The sequence below is a fragment of the Vespa velutina genome, chromosome 12 (assembly GCF_912470025.1).
Source record: "Vespa velutina chromosome 12, iVesVel2.1, whole genome shotgun sequence".
Classification (NCBI taxonomy): domain Eukaryota; kingdom Metazoa; phylum Arthropoda; class Insecta; order Hymenoptera; family Vespidae; genus Vespa; species Vespa velutina.
In genome coordinates this window covers 5,053,175-5,075,123 of record NC_062199.1, presented here as the reverse complement: position 1 = coordinate 5,075,123, position 21,949 = coordinate 5,053,175, and the positions used below count along the sequence as shown (strand labels likewise).

General features: G+C 31.5%; 1 protein-coding gene across 7 annotated transcripts in view; it reads left to right on the top strand.

The window, feature by feature from the left end:
• Nucleotides 1-21,949, top strand: part of LOC124953296 (single-minded homolog 2) — a 39,355-nt gene that overhangs the window by 15,683 nt on the left and 1,723 nt on the right. For 3 of the 7 annotated variants that reach the window (XM_047504477.1, XM_047504478.1, XM_047504476.1), the window contains 8 exons: nucleotides 10,096-10,488; nucleotides 11,729-11,814; nucleotides 11,909-11,998; nucleotides 13,019-13,240; nucleotides 16,259-16,476; nucleotides 17,902-18,008; nucleotides 19,182-19,661; nucleotides 19,733-20,698. In XM_047504477.1, coding sequence (XP_047360433.1) covers nucleotides 10,314-10,488; nucleotides 11,729-11,814; nucleotides 11,909-11,998; nucleotides 13,019-13,240; nucleotides 16,259-16,476; nucleotides 17,902-18,008; nucleotides 19,182-19,661; nucleotides 19,733-20,472 — 2,118 coding nt within the window. In that variant the 5' untranslated portion in view covers nucleotides 10,096-10,313 and the 3' untranslated portion in view covers nucleotides 20,473-20,698. Of the gene's footprint in view, nucleotides 1-7,810; nucleotides 8,589-8,859; nucleotides 9,168-9,242; nucleotides 9,380-10,095; nucleotides 10,489-11,728; nucleotides 11,815-11,908; nucleotides 11,999-13,018; nucleotides 13,241-16,258; nucleotides 16,477-17,901; nucleotides 18,009-19,181; nucleotides 19,662-19,732; nucleotides 20,699-21,949 lie in introns of those variants that run through there. The other 4 variants (XM_047504474.1, XM_047504479.1, XM_047504475.1 and 1 more) reach the window with 4 other exon arrangements.

The following is a 21,949-nucleotide window of genomic DNA, read 5'->3' as shown; positions in this document are numbered from 1 at the left end:
TTTTCATTTTCTATCTAGATATTTATATAAAAATCATTTTACAAAAAAAAAAGTGAAAAGAAATAACTCGTTTTTAAAAATAATTTCATTCTAAAAGCAGATATAATTTTTCGGTAAACCTAATATAATAATAATAAATAGTATAGATAGAAAATAACAACGAGAGAAAAAGAGAGAGAGAGAGAGAGAGAGAGAGAGAAAGATAAAGAGAGGGAGAGATAAAGAGAAAGAGAAATAGAGAGAGAGAAATCGTTAAAAAGAAATTCAAGATGACGTTGCTTGGTGACACGTAAGTTGGGTGGCCATTTTAGAAAACACGCTGGGGCGATCGGTCACACTTAATGTCAAGTTGAAAGTGACTTGCTTTAAGGCCGTTTAAGGGCGGGATGTACGTGGATGAAAGGGCGAAAGGGCCTCGCTTATTCGGGACCGCTGTGTCGTCCTCTCCAACTCTTCTTCATTTCCGTTTCGTTCATCTTTTTTCTTTTTTTCTTTTTTCTCTTCTTTTTGTCCCTTCTCTCTTTCTCTCTCTCTCTCTCTCTCTCTCTCTCTCTCTCTCTCTCTCTCTCTCTCTCTCTCTCTCTCTCTCTCTCCTTTTCTCTTTCTCTTCGTAGTTTGCGACGAAGAGGCACGTACTTAGGAGCAAAACGACGAGGGTTGTGGTACATAGGGGTTGTGCACGATTTCCAACTTCCCCTAACTTTGGTATTCTCTATCTTTCTCTCTTTCTCTATCTGCGTATATATGTATGTATGTTAGTATGTATATATATATGTATATATCTATGTATGTATGTATCTATCTATCTGTTTCTGTCTTTCTCTTTCTCTCCCTTTCTCTTTCTCCTTTCTCTTTCTCCCTAACTTTCCCTATGTAGACCCTTTTACTTCGAAACGAGCATGAGATTTTGCTTGGGTCGACACGCGTCGAAATTAGAAAGACACTATTAGAGAAGAATTTTTATTCGTTACTATCGTGCTCAATTATCGTTATCTTGGCAAATTATAATGTTACTGATAAAATGAAATAGTATAGGTATTAAACTAATTAATTAAGAAATATATATATATATATATATATATATATATATATATATATATGTATATATATGCGTTATAAAAAATTGGAAAGAAGCAAGTTATTGTATAAAATATTCCAAATAGTTAACTGTTTAATCTATAATTATATTACTGAGAAAGTAAAATAGTGTAGGTAATAAATTAAGTAATATTCATTTTTTATTTCGAATTTTCTACCAATATATTATATTATATATTATATATATTATATATATTATAATATATTTATATATGTACATATCATAATATACATATATATGAATATATATAAACATATTATACATATAAATATATATATATATATATACACACACAAACATACATGTATGTATTTAAAATTAAAAAAAAAGAAATGATTATCTAAAATATTCTAAAATACGAATAATTAACTATCTGAAATGTAATTATATTACAGAAAAAATGGAATAGTATAGGTAATAAATTGTTTTTACTATTTTTGTGTGGTAATTTTTTAATTATATATATTATATCAGAGACATAAATGATCGCGTGAAATAACCCGAATATTTAACTATTTAATATATATCCATGAATGGTACATTTTAAATAGTTAAATAGTTTTTATATATAATATAAAAATATATTTATTATATATAATATAATATATATTTATTATATATATATATATATATATATATATATATATATATATATATAATTTTTTATTTAATTCTAAAGACATTTTACACATCGGATTAAATTTCTTTACATCACTTAAAAATATCAATATTATACGTTTGGTCAGACAAAAAAATAAATTAAACAAAATTATTCCTGAAATGTATAAATATATTACAAATGTCATATATATGTTACAATATATGTTACAATATTATTAAAAATGTCAATATTACACGTTTGGTCAGACAAAAAAATAAATCAAACGAAATTATTTCTATAAATATATTACAACTCATTGTGTCTGCAAAAAAAAAGAAAAAAAAATATATATATTGAAACTTTCATTACTTCTTAACATAATCGATCTTATCGAGAAGAAAAAGAAAAAAATGAAAAAGAAAAGAAAAGAATATAAAGAACGATATATATATATATACATACATACATACATACATACATACATACATACATACATACATACATACATACATACATACATACATACATACATACATACATACATACATACATACATACATACATACATACATACATACATACATACATACATACATACATACATACATACATACATATATACTTTTGTCGCGTAGAGAGCATAGAATTACACTCATACGTATACACGATCGTGGCGTTGGCTCGCGTTCGGCCAAGTCGTTGTTTGTTACACGTCACGAGCGACAATGTAAGTTGAGTACGTGTAGAAAAGAGAGAGGAAAAAAGAGAGGTAGAAAGAGAGAGAGAGAGAGAGAGAGAGAGAGAGAGAGAGATAAAGAGAGAGAAAGAGAAAGATAGAAAGAAACGTGGCGACAAATATGCTCCTTCATCGGTCAACTCGACTCTTGCGTTGTTCCGTCTACATAGAATCTATATACACATTTTCTACTTACATTGTAGATATCAGCATGGCACAACGTTGGTATACTTTCTAAAGGGTTCAAATTGCATGATCAGCACGATAAAAATAATCTAGAATTCAAAGGGAAAAAGGTTTAGGGTGGTTTCAAGAATTTTTACGGATGTGACTTATATTAATTTTTTTGTATGTTTTTCTTTCCTTTTTCTTTTTTTTTTTTTTTTTTTTTTTCATTCTCATTCATTATGAAATGTACATACGAAAAAGTTCATAAATCTTATAAAGATATACAAAATGTGATTCGTATAAAATGTTAAAAAAATATGAGTTTATTTGTTTAAATATAATTATCTCTCATCACGATAAAAATAAGTTTGAATTCAACGAGAAAAAGTACAAGATGATTTTAAAATTTTTCCCGAAATAGATTTATATTAATTTTGTTTTGTTTTTGACAATCTACTTATTATAAAATAGTACTAGTGAACTTCTTTTTTTTTTTGTAAAAAATAATAATAAAAATGATAAGAAAAATAATAAGAAAAATAATAAACTTTTATTGTAAATTATTATATATATTGATAAAAAGATTTAAAGAGTTTGATAGAAAGCTTGATAAATTTAAATATTATAAATTTATATATTAATTTTATTCTTTTTTTATTAATCCATTCAACATAAAATGAACTCGTAAACTTCAAAAATCATGAAAGTGGTATGTGAAGCGTGATCCATATAGTGTTACAAAAATATAAGATTATTTGATTAGATATAGTTATCTCTTATTACGATAAATAAGTTAAAATTTAACGAGAAAAATTGTTTAGGATGATTTCAAGATTTTTCACGAATCAAATTTATATTAATCCTGTTCTTCTTTTTAACAATTTATTTATCACGAAATGTACACGATGAACTTCCTTAACATTTATTATTATATATATATATAATAATAATAATAAATAAATGTTATATATATATATATATATATATAATAATCCGAAGAAATAATTTTAAATATATACAGAACATAACAGATCTGTATAAAAAGTTATTAGAAAATCTATAAAGTATATTTCTTCAGATATATTTATACATTATTTAAGAATGAGACAAAAATTCGTTAAAAAAAAAAAGGAAAAGGAAAAAGTAAAAAGTAAGAGGAAAAAAAAGAAAAAAGAGAAGAAAGTAAAAGGAAAAGGGAAACAAATTTCACATAATCGATTTCGCAAGGTACTATTTTCTAATAATAGTCTATCCAGGTTTGAAATTCATAACAAGGAGACTGTTGCTCCGCCTTGGTACCTTAAAATGAAGATAATAGGGTCGAGGACAAGAAGCGAGAGAGATGAAGAGTGAGCATGAAAGCTGCATCACGCTCATTCGTTGCATTAAAATGCACGGGCACACGCGAACCACGTGAACGTCAAAGACTACTATGTAGAATGAATCGAATCGCCTCTCCCCTCTGCCCCTCGTTTATCCCTTGTTCCTACCCCAACCGCGAGCATGACTTTTGAGGATGGTTTTCCTCGAGGGGTAAGGAGTGAGAGGTGAGGATTGAGAGGTAAAGGGTAAGGTGTCAGGGTGAGGGGTGAAGAAAGAGGGGTTACGGTTAAATCCAACACGAAAAACGTTGCCAATGGTGAAACCCGAAAATGTAGGTGAGCTGTCAGGGTTAAGCCGCGCAATGGTTGCGACCTCGCGCGTCACGATGAATGCATTGAGGCGGTCACGAACAAGAAAAATTCACTCACGGGCTAACTCACGATTCAACTTTTTCCAACGACGTATAAAGAAATATTTCGATGGCACCTTTTTCCTTTTTTCTTTCTTTTATTTTCTTTTTTTTTTTTCTTTCTTCTTCTATTTTATTTTTCTTTTTTTTCCTTCTTTTCAAATTTTTTGAAACTTCGTGTAATCTAATATTGTGGAGAATTATAGTAGAATAAAAAAAGGAATTCGGAGTTGGGCGAGTTTTATTTTTTTTTTTTTTTTTTTTTTTTTTTTGATTTTTTCGATTTTGTATTTTTCTTTGGATTTATTAATTCATAATTGGGATTTATTAATCGTAATGGTTTGATATTGTCAGGATTTTAGTTTGAGTGTTTTATATGCACATCATTTTCTTATTTGTTAAGTTATAGATACTTAACGATTTCGTTTTCGTAAATTTCCTATATTGATTCAATTTTTAATTCATTCGACAACGTTTTGTTTGAACATGATATAAATGATTTATTTAATTTGCTCTACATCAAGTATATTCCATTATACTTATTTTTAATAATTTCAATTTAATTTGGAAATAATAGAACTTTCATGATTAAATTTTGTGCGTTCATTTTTGAAAGTATCATATTAAAAAAAAAAAAAAAAAAAGAAAAGAAATAAATTTCATTCGAAGATTTGATCATATCTAAACACTTAACAACAATCAAATCAAATCGATCAAATTTCGATATATTAAAATCAATCGATATTTTTCTTATCAACCTTTCGAGCAAGTACAATACAAAAAGATTGAAATTTCTCTGACGTTCGAGGTGAATTGATGAGATTATAAGAAAGGTCCATTAATTGAACGACAGCTAGCGTTTGCATTCCTGCAAATTGGATTGCCTTTCACTACTCCTGCCGCTTACCACGGATATCGATTATACACGTAATAGTGAGTAATATAGTAGCTCGTACGACGAGAGTCAGAACTCTTTCAATCGGCCAAGTTTTTCAACCAGATTTACTTTCGATTTTCTCTTATTCGTTTCTTTGGTGATTAATATTATAGAAATGCCTAGCTCTCCTTTGATAACATTTTACAAATCGATGTATACTTATATGTGTGAATTTGAATGATTGATTGAATTTACACGTGTGCGTATATAAATGTGAGAGATAGAATGATAGTGAATTTACGTATACACAGGCACATAGAAATATGCACATACAGATATATACGGAGACGTCTAGTTATCTTTTGATAACATTTTATACGTCGACGTATACTTGTATATGTGAATTTAAATAATTGAGTGATAGTGAATTTATGTATATATATATATATATATATATATATATATATATATATATATATATATGTATATATACATATACACATAAGTATATCTACATAATGAATTTTATAAATACATAACAAACAAAATGAACAATAGTAATAATAAATGTAAAATGTTAATATCTCATTGATTGATCGATAATGTTTCAAAATAAAATATTCATCAACCAATTTATATCAGAAATTTCAAACATATTTCTTTAAAAATATATACACAATATGCATACACCGTGACATTTCTATTAATGAAATACAATTTATAAATAAATTGCAGCTATCTACAAATAATGAATAAGTGTATAAATACGAAACGGTACAACGAAGATCGTAAACATTTTGAATAAATTCTAAATTATGTTTGTATAATAATATGAGAAATTAGTAATTGAAAAATCTTTAAATAGACAAATACATATATTTTATCCATGATATTATAAAAACGAATGATAGAAATGAAATAGTCGTTGATTAATAAATCTATTTATAATTAAAAAATTAGTATTAATAACAATGAAGTACTCTCAATAATGGAGTAAACGTGGTCATGGATTTCTGGGATGATAAACATTTGAAAAACAGGTTCCCGATATGGATACTATTGAAGTTTGAATCCACCGTTGCACCTTCCATTGAACCTTGGTCATTTATTTATAATTTTTCCATGAACATCTGGTAAAGATAAATTTCAACAGAAAAAAGATTCTTTAACCGCATTGACTGTTATAAGAAAAGTTAGTTTGTTGAAAGCATTTTAGTCTGTTATATCAAGGGACCAGTCTAAAATATAAAAGAATAAAACTCGAAGAAGTGGAAGAAAAGAAGACAAGGTTGAAATTTTGTTTGAGCACCACATGTTTCGTATTAAATATTTTCTACCTGTTCTTACCATCATCTTAAAGACGACGAAGAGGAAGAGGTGTTTAACGAAGACACATGGTAGTCGTCCTTGGTACATAAGATAGAAAGAAAAAGAAAGACATTGGAACACGGTTCCCAACCAAGGATTGACCATGTAAAAACGATATAACAGGTACTTTTCTTCCCTCCATTTCGAGATTTTAAACAACATATTGCCAGCACGTGTTACTCCAAGTGAATATGATGCACTTTACTTCCAATTCGTAAGGTTGTTCGGAAGGTGCTAGTTGGTACAAAGTGGATATACGAAAGTGTCATAAACGATAAACGACAGTATGATAACAGATGTTTACGTCCCAAGAGATTTCTGTATCGTCTCGAGGATACACTTAGTTTAAAAAAAAAGTAAAGAAAGAAAAAAGAGAGAAAAAAAAGAAAGGAAAAAATATAAACGGAAAAAAAAAGAAAATACTTAAATACTAAGTTTTGGATTAATCTTAATCGAGTTATCTTGGATAGTTTAATCGGATATATAATAATACGAAGAAGAGATAATAAAAGAACATACGGTATCTAATTATAACTAAGAATTGTTTATTAAATTACGTGAGATTTTATTTTATAACTAATGTTTCCGTTAAAAAATAACTAGCAATTTTGGTTAGCCAAATCTTCAGGTTTCAACAGATATTTTGGATAGTTTCAATCGAATATATATTAATACGAAAAAGAAATGATAAACGGTCTTATGGCATCCAATTATAATTATTCATAAAATTTCTCAAGGTTTATTTCCGTTAAAAAATAACTAGCAATTCTGATCAGTCATATCTTCAAGTTTCATACAGTTTTTAAGAATTTCCAAATTAGCAAATCGAAGATTTACAAACGGAATAAGTCTAGTGAGATTTATACACGTCATAGAAGACCATTTTATTTTCAATCTATTAAAATCAAATTGAAAAATAATGAAGGAATACGATTTTAAATAAATTCCATAAATCTTAAAAATATCCGTGATTCACTAATAATTTTGATTTACAATAATAATAAATAGTTCTTCCGAAAATAGGATTGGAATGTTTTTTTATTGAAGGGAAGTAAAACCATTAAAGATCGTCTTTACTTTTGATTTTGTCACCCGTCGCGTTTCGATCGTTGGGAAAATCCCTACGGTGTATTTCTCTTTTTCATTCTCTTTGTTTTTTTCTCCCCCCCCCCCCCCCTCTCTCTCTCTCTCTCTATTTCTCTCTCTCTCTCTCTCTCTCTCTCTCACAGTTTCTGGTTAGCCAGCTAGGAAGAGTGCGCGTGTGCGTAGGAACCCTCCGATTTCGACTGACCCTGTGCTTCCAAGGGTGGAGCTTAAAATAAGGGTGTTACCACTCTGGCTTAGCTACCCCGCGAGCAAACGGCATTTTGAGACTGAGGGTGGAGACTGAGAACAGGCAAGGGGTGGAGAAAACGTTAGTGGGATAGAAAGAGAAAAATTAAAATAGTGAGACATTTTACGGAGAGATGTACAATTCTGGTCGAACTACCAAACAGTGTGTCGCCACTGCTGACTACGTTTCGTCAGACAATTTCAAATCCTGACAGTTCTTTCCAATTCCATTATCAAATTATTTCTTTCCCCGTTTCGTCTATTTTGCCTACTTTTTCAAAAGGTGACCAAGTGTTGTTCACACGTACTTTTGAAAAAAGAAAAGAAGAAAGAAGATAGTGAAATAGAAAGAATTGTCCTTGAGAATATACTATCGACAATAGAATGGAGAATTCTTTAGACATTTGTGAAATGTGTATCTCGTTAAAATAATCGTCTATGGTGAATCAAAGAAAACAAATAATAATAATAATAATAATAACAATAATAATAATAATAATAATAATAATAATAATAATAATAATAACAATAATAATAATAACAATAATAATAATAATAATAATAATAACAATAATATGGCACCAATGATCGAAAATAATAGCAGTGATTCTACCATCGTTATACAAAGTGATCTTTATGTCGAAAGTTGGAAACGTAAACAAACAATTCAGAAAGGTATCAACAAATAAATATTAATTAACAACAAATCGAATCAGTGATTATTAATAATGACATCCTTACATGGAAATGAAAAAAAAGGAAGAAGAGGGAGTAAGAGAAAACGAAAGAAAAAGAGAGAGAGAGGGGGAGGGAATTAGTGAGAGGAAAAGAGATGGAGAGAGAGAGAAAGAGAAAGAATAGCAATGGCGGCGAAAGAAAAAATGATGCATTATTCAAGGAAAATTTCCATTCGTGAGAAGTTTCGGTAGATAGGTAGCTACATCGTTAGGTTGCTCTCTCGCTGGCGCTTTAATGATGGTTTGCTCCCTTTGCCTTTCGTTCTTGTAACGAGGAGTTTCGACATTGTTACGCCTTCGGAAGGCCACGATATAACGATAGTGAATATATATGTATATATATATATACACACACACACACACACATACACATACATATGTATACGTATATACATATATGTATATATATATGTATATATCTATTCTACTATAAAATCCTCAAAATATTCCATCGTAAGATACGGCAACTTTCTTAACCCATTCGAGACCCCAAATTTTTTCGAACACGGTCCCCAAGGTAAAAAAATTTTTTTTTTTTCATTATATTGTTCATTTTCAGTAAAAAAACTTCTTTCCTATGGAAATCAGCCAATTTGTAAGTCAATTCGTATAAATAAGATGATTGCACAACGTCTATGCGGTTGGTTCCTGCGAAGAATTTTCTGTAAGAGTGAACTGTTACGCATCGTCGTTGGTGCTCGATTTTCATGGATAAGAAGACACAGAGTGGTAGGAATGAATTTCTTACTTATTCACGGATGAAGATGGGTCAAAGAAAAGAAAAAATTTATTATTTAAGCCAGCACTTAAGATAATAAGATTTAAAATATTATTTCTTACATGTAAGAAATTCTAAATATGCAGAACCTTCTGGCTTAAGATAATGATTTTCGTTGAGGTGATATAAATAGAAGGCGATACTATTGATGTTAATGATAAATTTGAAAAATGGAATTAGATATATGGGTTCCTGCAATGATATTTCTTAAAAATGTAAATTTCGAAAATTCAAACGAAACGTTTTGTTTTATTTGGTACAAATAAAAACCAATGACAAATTATGTTTTCGTATACTTTACAGATATTATTAATTAAAAAACAACTTCTATTTACACGAATATTTTACTCAGAATAACTGAAAATTGCTCATTGTTACAATTGTACCCCGGTGTGCAACCGGTCTCATAGCCTCGTAAAGGCATTGCACACACGGTATGCAATTGGTCTCGAATGGATATTGTAAAAAAGATACAGATATAAATAAATAAATGAATAAATAAATAAACAAAAAATGACAGAAAAAGAAAAAGATAAATATTTATGCCGTGATGAGATCATTCTTTTTTTAATTAATTAATAATTTATTTGTTTATTTATTTAGTTACATTTTTATTTATTTCTTTTAATTTCGATGAAAACGTCCATTTCGAAGCGTTTCTTTTCAGCGAACAGCCCAACTTCAGATCTTACCTTAGATCTCAGCAATACTCGGCATCATTATCATCATCATCATCGTCATCACCATCACCATCATCATCGACGTAACGACAACCAGAATCAAAACCACAACAACAATAACAGTCTTATCAATAACAACAATAAAAATAACAACGATAACAACAACTCGATAAGCCTTGTGACGAGCGAACCTCAAGAAATCGTGATGAAGGAGAAAAGTAAGACAGCGGCCCGATGGCGTCGGGAAAAAGAAAACAAGGAATACCTCGAACTTGGAAAACTTTTACCGCTTCCATCAACGATCACTTCACAATTGGACAAGGCCAGTATCATCAGGCTAACCACTAGCAACCTCAAGATGAGAGCATTATTTCCTCACGGTAAGAATTACTTCGTCACACTTATTTATTTATAGTTTAATGATTTGATAAGAAAAAAGAAAAAAAAATAAAAGAAATGAAACCGACGATTTTTATTATACATTAATTCTCGACGAAAGGAAACACTCTTGCACTCTTTTTATTAATTCACCACTTCTTTTACCGGACAGCTTCCAACGTAAAGGGCAAATAATATCGGATGAGATGGATGTGATTGCGCACTTAATGCATTGTTAGCCCCTACTGCTTTGTAAGCAAAGTATGGGGGCTGTTATAACGTTACAATGGTCCCTACACCGACTCTCTTTTACACTAACACCACAACCAACTGTAAGTGTTAAGTTCTTTCCTTCCTTCCTTCCTTTCTATCTACGTATCTACCTACCTTCCTATCCTCTCTCTTCTTTTCCTTCCTATCTACGTACCCACCCACCTACCTGCTATCCTCTCTCCTTTTTTCCTTCCTAGCTATCTATCCTACCTACCTTCGTATTTTTCCTCCTCCCTTTCTTCCTACCAACCTACCAACCTAACTTCTTTCTTTCTTTCCTTCCTTCCTTCCTTCCTACCAACCTACCTTCTTTCCTTCCTTCCTTCCTTCCTTCCTTCCTTCCTTTCTTCCTTTCTTCCTTTCTTCCTTCCTTCCTTCCTTCCTTCCTTCCTTCCTTCCTTCCTTCCTTCCTTCTTTCTTTCTTTCTTTCCTTCCTTCCTTGCTCCCTCTCTCCTTCCAATCTTTCCATCCTCGTCTACGGCGAATTGAATTTCAAGTGGCTTCATCCCTCTACAATACAGATGCTTCTTTTATTCTTCAAAAAAGACACGGTATATACCCTTCGATATACGAGCTACACTCTTGTGATCGTTCATGTTTTCTCACATTGATCGAATATTATCATCGTTGATCGTGATAAAGACCGTATCAAAGAAGAAAAAAAAAGAAAAAATATAAAAGAAATTATTCGATTTGATGTTGCTACGTAGAAATTTAATTTTCAATGATGTCGAGAAAGATCCTATCTCGTCCTCTTTATATTTCTGATGTCCCTCTGATATTGAAAAAAAAAAATAAAAGAGAGCAAAGAATACAAGGGATGTCTTTGGACACAAATGTATAATCTAAACTCGAGTAATATAGCATTTACGTAATTCATTCGAAATCACGTAGTTTTGGATGTTTTAACATAACAAAAGATGATGACAGAGAAAACAAAAAAAGAAAAAGATTTTAATGTATTTTCAGGACTGGGTGATGACTGGGGTACTAGACCACCGCCTAGTAGTCCTTTGGAAGCTGGTATTAAAGAATTAGGATCACTTTTTTTGAAAGTAAATTTTTAATCTATTATCAGTCTTATAAGTCTTGTTATAAAAATAGTTTTGTTAATCGATATTTCTTTCGATTTTCGTTATGTTGTTTCAGACTCTAGACGGTTTCGTATTCGTTGTGACACCCGATGGAAAAATCGTTTATGTTAGTGAAACAGCGAGTGTACACCTAGGAATGTCTCAGGTTAGATGCGTATTATCTTCGATTACCTTAAATATTTTCCTTGTTTTTAATGATACGACACAAAATACAAGAGTTAGATACTATGTCTTGGAGAATTCAAAGTCATCAATGTTTTTTTTTCCTTCGATTTTGCTAACCTCAGCAATAAAATGAAGATGATATCAATTCGTGGATTCATATGTTCGTAGGTTACATACTTTCTTGACGCTGTAAAATTGACATATTTTAGGAATTCTTTTCAAGAATCGAATAAAATAAATTAAAAAATTAATTCCGTATTATTACTTGATGTTTTATTTGTATAAAAAACTTTTTCCGTCAAATTTATAATTTATTACCACGTCAATCTTTATATACGAAAATTTGGACTCAATGAACAGCATCCCAAATTCCTATAAAAATTTTTATATTATTGAAATTTCAGTACTGTATTAAAAAATAATGTTGTAATTAAATGCCATTAACTCGAATTCTTAAATTTCTGACGAATAAAAAAATTATGCCATTTTGAAAAAGTGTCAATTTTTCGTCTAAACTTCAAACTTTTAAACTTATTGGAAAAATATTAAAAATTAAAATTTAAAAAAAAATTAGCGGATGATCCTTGACTAGAACATTATTTTACAACACGATACTGGAATTTTAATAATTTTGTTTTTACAAGAAGTTAAGCTGCTGTCTGCATTTTCTTGTGGAGATTAACGTGGCTGTAGATTAAAAAATTTATATGTAATCAAATCGAATGGAAAAAAATTTTTAATATAAATAAAACATTAAGAAGCAACGTGAAATTATTAGTTTTACAATTTATTTTGTTTTCTTTCTGAAAAAAAAATTCTCAAAATACGTCAATTTTTCGACGCGGAGAACATATGTACCTAATCTTTTAAGAGATCATTGATCTTGAATTTTAAAGAAATATATGACTTATTTTTGGAGAGAAATTTTCGAATAATTTTATCCTATATATTTAAAGAATATAATTAATGCTTTATTTATTTTTTCATTTTTTATATTCAGGTTGAATTGACAGGTAATAATATATACGAATACATTTGTCAGTACGACCACGAAGAGATGTTTTCGGTGTTGAATCTCCCACAAAATCCGGCAGATCTCACCGATTTTATGTTTCCACCTCCGAACTCACGCGGTGAAATCGATCTAGAACGTGTCTTCTTTCTGAGAATGAAATGTATCTTAGCGAAGAGAAGCGCTGGTCTTGTCACGGAAGGATACAAGGTATGAACGAATCAACGTAATTATAACACATTTTATAAATATTCTATTTTTGTTCATTAGTGTATTCCAAAAATCTTATAAGATCTTTTTAAGGACAATATTTTCTTGCGTTCACCTCTAATACAATTCAGCATCCATTCTAAAGTTAATACTTTTGCAGAAAACCGTAAAAATTTCGCGAAATACATTATTATCTCTCTTCTTTTTCCCGAAATAAATACTTTTTATAAAATTTTCAAAGTACTAACTTTCGACCTACGTCGGATTATAACTTTTAAACTTAACTCCTTCCTTCTAACCCTCTATCGTCATAAATAAAAATAAAAAAAAAAAAAAAACAGAAAGGAAAAGAAAAGAAAAGAGAAGAGAAAAAAGGAAAGGAAAGAAAGAAAAAAAAAATTCTTGAAAAAAGAAAAGGAAAAAAGTATCCAAACAATTAACATAACAGAGAAAGAGTATAGTCGTACAGGAAATCATAAAAGTTATATAAAAATTGAAATGCTAAATAAGAGATAAGGGATGGGTGAGCTAAGTAGGGACAGCATTATCTTGGTCACGCGCGATTCGAAAGAAAAACGAACAGGAACCTGGCAGGTAGTTATCGATGAACGTTGCTCAAATTCGGTCCATTCGGAATGGCAAACGCCAAACGTTTCTCCTAAACTATACTAATATAAAAATAATTACTAATAAAATCGATTGATTACCGCAAGCACTGGTGGTCGAAACTGTTATAATTTATTCGAAAAAAACAAAAAAAAAAAAGAAAAAGAAAAGAAAAGAAAAGAGAGAAAAAATGTTTATTTATCTTTCTTTCTTCATTGACTTTTTTTTTTTCATTGACTCACGCTTCTTACAATTATTATTTTTTGCTCTTACTATTAGCTTTTTGTTCTGTTTCTTCTTCTCTTCCTTTTTTTCTTTTTTCTTTTTTACAGAAATAAAACAGACTTCCATTTTAGACGATAAAAGTTAGATTATCATCAGATCCAGTCAATTAATTCATAGATATATTTGTGAAGGAACACGATCGTCGATCTTTATCAACAACCAAACAGGAATAAATCATGTTAATTCGACGAAACGACTGTTCTCCCCTAAAAGTTTGAATAGGTATAGTTAACGAATAAAGTTAGTATAGTATAGATAGTAGCTGTATACTTGCGATTACGAATAACGATCTTCTAAATGATAGGAATGTTGATTAAAACAAACAATCAAAAAAGTGTCGGTTAAGTCCTCGAAAAGGAAGAAAATGTTTAGCGAATAGCTCGTCCTCGTATCTAAGCGACGATGATGACCGTAACTCTTGAGAAAATCTCATATATAAAGTTAAAGAGAGAAAACGAGAGAGAGAAAGAGAGAGAAAACGAGAGAGAGAAAGAGAGAGAAAACGTTCTGGATTTGCTAAGTCATGAATGCGACCCCCGTAAAGCTGTAGGATGAGGTTCGAAAGAGGGGCCAGGAAATGCGAAGAGGGTAGATTTTTCTATGGCACTTGGACAATACAAAGAACCGGTAGTTGGCTTCTAACCCATTATTTACAAGGATTGTAAGCATTCTATTCTCGTGGCCAACAATTATCTATTTATCATTTTAATCGATTTGCTACGAGTTTCCGAGTTTTATCTGTCCATTTATCTATCTATATATTTATTGTTATCTTCGATCTAGGCGATAAATTATGAGATAGATCGTGATCAATTAGGATCAATTTACTTAGCCTTCAATTCCAGACAAACGGAACATTTCGATCACTTGCTCTTTCTCTCTCTCTCTCTCTCTCTCTCTCTCTCTCTTTATTTCTCTCTCTCTCTCTTCCTTTGCTGCCGTAAATAATAATAATAATAAAAAAAAGAAAAAGAAATACTAACGATCACTTATAAAAAAAAATGATCGATAAACTAATCTATATCGATGGAACAATACATCCCAGACTAGTCGTCACACATGCTAGAGAAGATTACGAATAGTCTCTCTCTCTCCTCTCTCTTCTCTATTTCTTTCTTTCTCTCTTTAACTCTTTCTCTCTCAAACATATACACACTCTTTTTCTCTTAGGAAGTTGCAAATGAGTTTGAAGATCGTCGACACCTCGACAGAGTATAAGCCATTGTCCTAATGAATATCGTTTCAAGATCTTTATAAGGATGTGAATCCTGAACGAAATTGAATTTGTTCGTTCGCCCTTCTCAAAACTCATATTCCTTCTCTTTCTTTCTCTCTCTCTCTCTCTCTCTCTCTCTCCCTCTCTCTCTCTGTTCTTCTCCTCTTCATTCTCCATTAACTCGTATCCCCTTAGTAATAGAGAAGAGGATTCTTCGCAGCACGTACATGCTCGTGTGATGCACCAGAATTGCATAGCATATAGTAAACATATGCAATGCGTTAGGTATATAGGGAAAATAGGGTGGTGAAACGAGCCTATTTGCCTCACAAATGTGTTGGCTTGGTTATCAGGGCTTGGTATACCTAGGTACTCGAGACACGAGCAAACCCGAGTTTGACGCTCGACGAATCTTGTTTTTTTTTCTTTCTTTCTTTCTTTTTTATTTCTCCTTTTTTTCTCTTCTCTTCTTTCCTTTTCTTTCCATTACTCATTCGAGCATTCAATTAGTAGGAAGGAATTGGTAATTTGCCAGGAGTACGTTGTTCCACGCGAAAATCCACACTTTGCGCCGACGGTAGGTAGTACTTCGTGTTTCGATCATTGAAAGATGATACATATGCTCGCTCGAGTGCCATACTCGTTCTAGTATCACCAACTGGTATATTTTTGAATAATATACACCGCCCATTAATCTCCTTTCACCGGTATTTCTCGTGATCAATGATACGTAATAACACTTGATGATAATATATGGTTAACGTATGCAATTGGCTTATCATTAATTAGTATTCCTTACTCAAGGAGTAACTTCCATATGCAATCATCCTTATCGTCATCATCGTCATCATCGTCGTCATCATCCTCATCCTCACGTTTGGTAGACGAGAACAATATCTTTCTTCTTACAGGTTATTCATTGTTCGGGTTACCTCAAGTGCATCATTGAAAGTTCAACTGGGTCAGAATACGAAGACGGTGGTACTGCTGGTAGATGCATCAGAAATATTTGTCTCTTAGCCGTCGGCCATTCCTTTCCAACTTCTGCCATTACGGAAATCAAACTTTATAACAATATGTTTATGTTCAGAGCGTCCCTCGATCTCAAGATGATATTCATCGATTCGAAGTAAGAAAACAGCAAGAGCATACAAAAATAAATAAATAAACGAAATAACAAAAAAAAAAAAAAAGAAAAAAAAGAAGAGAGAAAGAAAGTATTTCCTCTTTAGAGATGTTCCTTAATAAGAACAAAACAAAACGAAAAAACGTAAAAAACTAAGAAAGAAAGAAAGAAAGAAAGAAAAAGAAAAAGAAAAAAGAAAGAAAGAAAGAAAGAAAGAAAGAAAGAAAAAAGAAAGAAAAAAAATAAGAAAAAAGATCGATCCTTCGTATTTGCCACTTAAAAATTAGCTCGAGTACGTAGAAACGAAGGAGCTGCCATTAGACTGTTTATTTCCAATGTAATTACACTTTGGTATTGGATTACCTCGACGCTTAGTGTTTGGACTGAGAAACGAAAAAAGGGGGAGAACCAAGGTCCTCTCGGTGCCAGCCATTAAAATTAGTTTCGTATTACCGCAGAGAGTCAAGGACCTTTCTTTCTTTTACTCTCTCTCTTTTTTATCGACGCCAAATAAATATCCAACGTCCACCGAGCTTGCACGTAGATATGCGACACTTCTTATTCCTTGGCATATGTATGTATACAGAGTGGCCCATATTAAATGTTACAAACTGTTTTTTCTTCTTTTTTTGTCTTTCTTTTCTATTTCTTTCTTTCTTCGCTTGCTGTTAGAAATATCAAATTGAATTAAATAAAACTGAATAATATGTACATAATACGAAACAGATTAAATAATTAAACTAGTTAGTATATGAGACTAGGTTTTTTTATTTATAACTCTCTCTGCCTAATATAATGAAGAATCCTTTTTCTTCCCAATTTCTTTATATATATCTATATATATATATATATATATATATATATATATATATATATATTGATTCAACATACAATATGTACTCTCTTTGATATCCCAAATCAAATTAAATGAAAAAGAAAATGAAAAAAGAAAAAGAACAAATAATGTCAATCTATCTCTAACAGTGGCAAAGATAACAGCTTTTGTAACACTTTATATGGGATATCCTATAGCCTATCTACGTACGCATGTACCTATGTATGTACGTATATACTGGGAACGAACACGTGACAAAGTAGAAACTATAGACGCACCAGTATATTGCAATGAAATTTTATACGATTTCGTTTTCTTTTTTTATTCGATAACAACAGGGAAAAAAGGAAAAGGAAAAGAGCAAAAAAATAAAAAAATAAAGAAAGAAGTGATGCTACGAGAAAACATTCATGGATTTAGATATTCTTTTTCTTTTTTTATTTCCTTTTCTCTCTCTCTCTCTCTCTCTCTCTCTCTTTCTCTCTTTCTCGCATACATACAAGCATACACTCATACATACATACATACACACACACATAAACGAACTTGATAAATATATACATTATAAACATAGTCGTATATCTTTATTACAGCGCAACGAATTTAACAGGCTACCAACCACAGGATCTCATCGAAAAAACTCTCTATCATTATGTACATGGAAGCGACGCGTTGCACTTGAAACAAGCACACCGAGTTCGTAAGTACAAAGAAATTTTTTTTGTGTGCTCCATTCCCTTCTCACTCTCTCTTTCTCTTTCTCTCTCTCTCTCTCTCTCTATCTCTCTCTCTCTCTTTCTATCTATATATCTTTTTTGGTAGCACATCCTCATTGTAGATATATAGTTTTCTTACCTTCCTTATTTTTCTATTCATCCTCAATGAATTAACTCATCGACGTTCTCCCGACACCCACTTGACGGACATAGACTAGCTTTGATCTTTCCCTTCTTTCTCTTTCTTTCTCTCTTTCTCTCTCTCTCTCTCTCTCTCTCTCTCTCTCTCTCTCTCTCTCTCTCTCTCTCTCTCTCTCTCTCTCTCTCTCTCTCTCTCTTTTTCATTTTTTTTCTTAAGCAAACGAGCTACTGGAGTTAGCTATGTACCTTCTCCTCTCCTAAGTCTACCACACGAATAGATGATTTTTATAGGACACGGAGAAACAAGTGTGTGAATCGTATGCCTTACACGTAGGCACATGTATATTATCGATCGAATGTGCAGAGTAGTAGATGGTAGTGGTAGTGGTACTAGAGGTACTTGGAGAAGAGAGAGAGAGAGAGAGAGAGAGAGAGAGAGAGAGAGAGAGAGAGAGAGAGAGAGAGAGAGAGAGTGATAGAGAAAGGAGGGTGGCACAAGCGGATGAGGTAGTGGTTACTGCTATCACTGTTTGAACAGACTCGCAGTTTCACGAGCAAGAGAAAGAGAGACAAACAGATGGGAACAGGGGAATGGCGGGAACGAGAACGGGACTGTTGGAGGATGAAGGGTGGGGGGAGCGAATGGTTGAAGGGGACAAGGAGGTAGTCTGACATAATGCCACCAACACCGATGCCTACTTGTCTGCCACAAAACCTGTCTACTATTCTCACGGAACGTTTTCCTTTCAGCTCTCTTTGTCCCCTAATGAGTTTTAGTATATGCTGTTCTTAAATCGTTCTTGGTTATGCGAATGTGAAATAATATCTAATTTTCTTTTTATTGTTGTTTTTTTTTTTTTTTTTACCTTTTTTAGTTTTACTTTTTTTCTTTTCTTTTTATTGTCGTTGTTATTATTGAATTTTTTTATCTTTCCTTTACTCTTTTCTCTTTCTTCTTCTTCTTCTTCTTCTTCTTCTTCTTCTTCTTCTTCTTCTTCTTCTTCTTCTTCTTACAGTATTACGAAAGGGTCAAGTAACAACGAAGTACTACAGATTTCTAACGAAATTGGGCGGTTGGGTGTGGATGCAATCATATGCCACGGTCGTTCATAATACAAGAAGCTCAAGGCCTCATTGCATCGTCTCAGTGAATTATATTTTAACAGAGATTGAAAACATGGGACTGGTGTTGAATTGCGTCGAGGGACCTTGTTCGACAAGTCCTGGAAACCCATCTAGCACGGCCTTAACTACTCCAACAACAAGTGCTAATACAAACAAATTGGAAAATCACAGTCCAAGTTCGCCGTCCTTTCGTGGAAGAGTTAAGGAATCACCAGATACAGATTATACAGACAGTTCTGGTTATTCTGGCACAGAATTTATAGCCTGTTCTACAAATTACAGTCACTTTCTTTCGTCTCCTTATGCTGTTAATGGACCGATACTAGAAGATGGCATTTATTACAATACCGAAGTTTTTCATTTGTACGGAGGTAAGGGGATGTATTTAGAAGAAAAATATCAAACAAATGAGTTTGTAATCCGTACCTTTCTCTCTGTCCAGATATAAATCACGATCCACTTACCACGGTACCACCACCGCCACAACAACAACAACAACCACAACAACAACAACAACAACAACAACAACAACAACAGCAACAGCAACAACAACAACAACAAGAAACACATCATCATCAAATACAAAGTAATCAACAGAGGAGGCCATATTCTACGTCATCCAGTTCTTGCGGTAGCACCGATACTATGGATAATCATTTACCTAGTCCAATCGGTTTACATTCTATTCCGTCGGGATATCATCCTCCTCCTCCTGCACCTCATCCATCTCATCATCATCCTCATCATCATCATCAACATCATCACCACCATCATCACAATCAACATCAGCTTGCAGACTCGACCTCGTCAAGCATCACGGAAACAGGTGGCAGTGTCATCATGTATTCTGATTGTGGCTTTGATAACAACGACGTTTACAATGGTGTACCAACAACTCCGACGACCCTTCAACATCACGATACCTCTTATCAGTCACAAAGAAATACAAACGGAACTGCTGGTAGCAATGTTAAACAACAGGCCCAACATCATCACCATATCGAACAATCGACCGCCGGTTACACAAGTGTTATCGTCGACTCTCAACAATACAGTCCAAATCCTACGCAAGATCTTCATCCCCATGCTCATCATCAGGCTGTCACATCGAGTGGTAGCACGTCTCCTCTAGTAACGCATCATCAGCATTATTACGAAACGCATCACCAATTCGTTCACTGACACCAAACGATGATGCGAGTAATGCTTGTCGTCGAGACATCAACAAGCTTACGAATTCAATGATTCTAGGAACCAATGATTATTCTGCAATTTTATTGCGATTTAATCTGGCTCTTTTGAAGTATAATGAATGTAAGGAACAAACAGAAAAAAAATATTAATAATAATAATAATAATAATAATAATAATAATAATAATAATAATAATAATAATAATAAGAATAAGAATATTAGTACTAATAATAATTATTATAATAATTTAAAAACAAATAAAGTAAAAACACTCACACACATATACGCCTATTTGGGCGCATACACACACGCATACACACACACATACAGACACAATAATAATAGAAATAATAATAATAGAAATAATAATAATAATAATAATAATAATAATAATAATAATAATAATAATAATAATAATAATAATAATAATAATAATAATAATAATAGTAATAATAATAGTAATAATAATAATAATAGTAATAATAATAATAATAATAATAATAATAATAATAATAATAATAATAATAATTAAAATAATTTAAAAAAGATTAATGAAGTAAAAACACTCACAAACATTTACACGTACTCGCATAAAAAAACACGCATACACACAATAATAATAGTAGTAGTAATAATAGTAATAATAATAATAATAATAATAATATAATAATAATAAGAGGAATAATAATAATAATAATAATAATAATAATAATAATAATAATAATAATAATAATAATAATAATAATGGAAACGAAAGTTTCGAAAGAAGACATCACTAGATTCGGTTTCGGTCGATGTATCAATTCGAAAGACTGTCAAGTAATGTAAATTTTTTCGAAATGCGCGATCATTTATATCGACATATCAAGTGAGATCGATCGTCACGACGAATTCTTTGTTTTCTTCTCGTTCTACGATAAATTGCCCTACGTTACAATTTATTCCTGTCTTTCTAGTGAGTCTAACAAAAACAAAGCAAAACAAAACAGAAAGAGAAAAAAGAAAAAGAAACGAGAAACATACTCCGCTAATACGCATTGGAAATTCTTTTTTCAATTATAAAAGTCTCTTAATATCATCGATAGAATAATTTTATGCAATTAAGTTAATAATATCTTTCCCTTTGTCTCTGCTCGATCAGTCGTCTACGTACATACATAGATACATATATATTAGGAGGACCGGAAAGTAATGTCGTTTCTGCGCATGTCGATATTTGATTGTGATTAAAAATAAAAACTTGTTAAAAATTTATTCGTTTAAATTTAATTTAAGAAAGCGACATTACTTTCCGGTCCCCTAATACATATATACATATATACATATATACATACATACATATACACATACTTTCTCTTCTATATAATTTAAACGTCCTTCACGTAATATCGATCTCAAGAATTATATTGAGAACAAAAATCCATTCAAGGTTTTGCAAGAAAAATATTTTAGAAATGAAAAAAAAG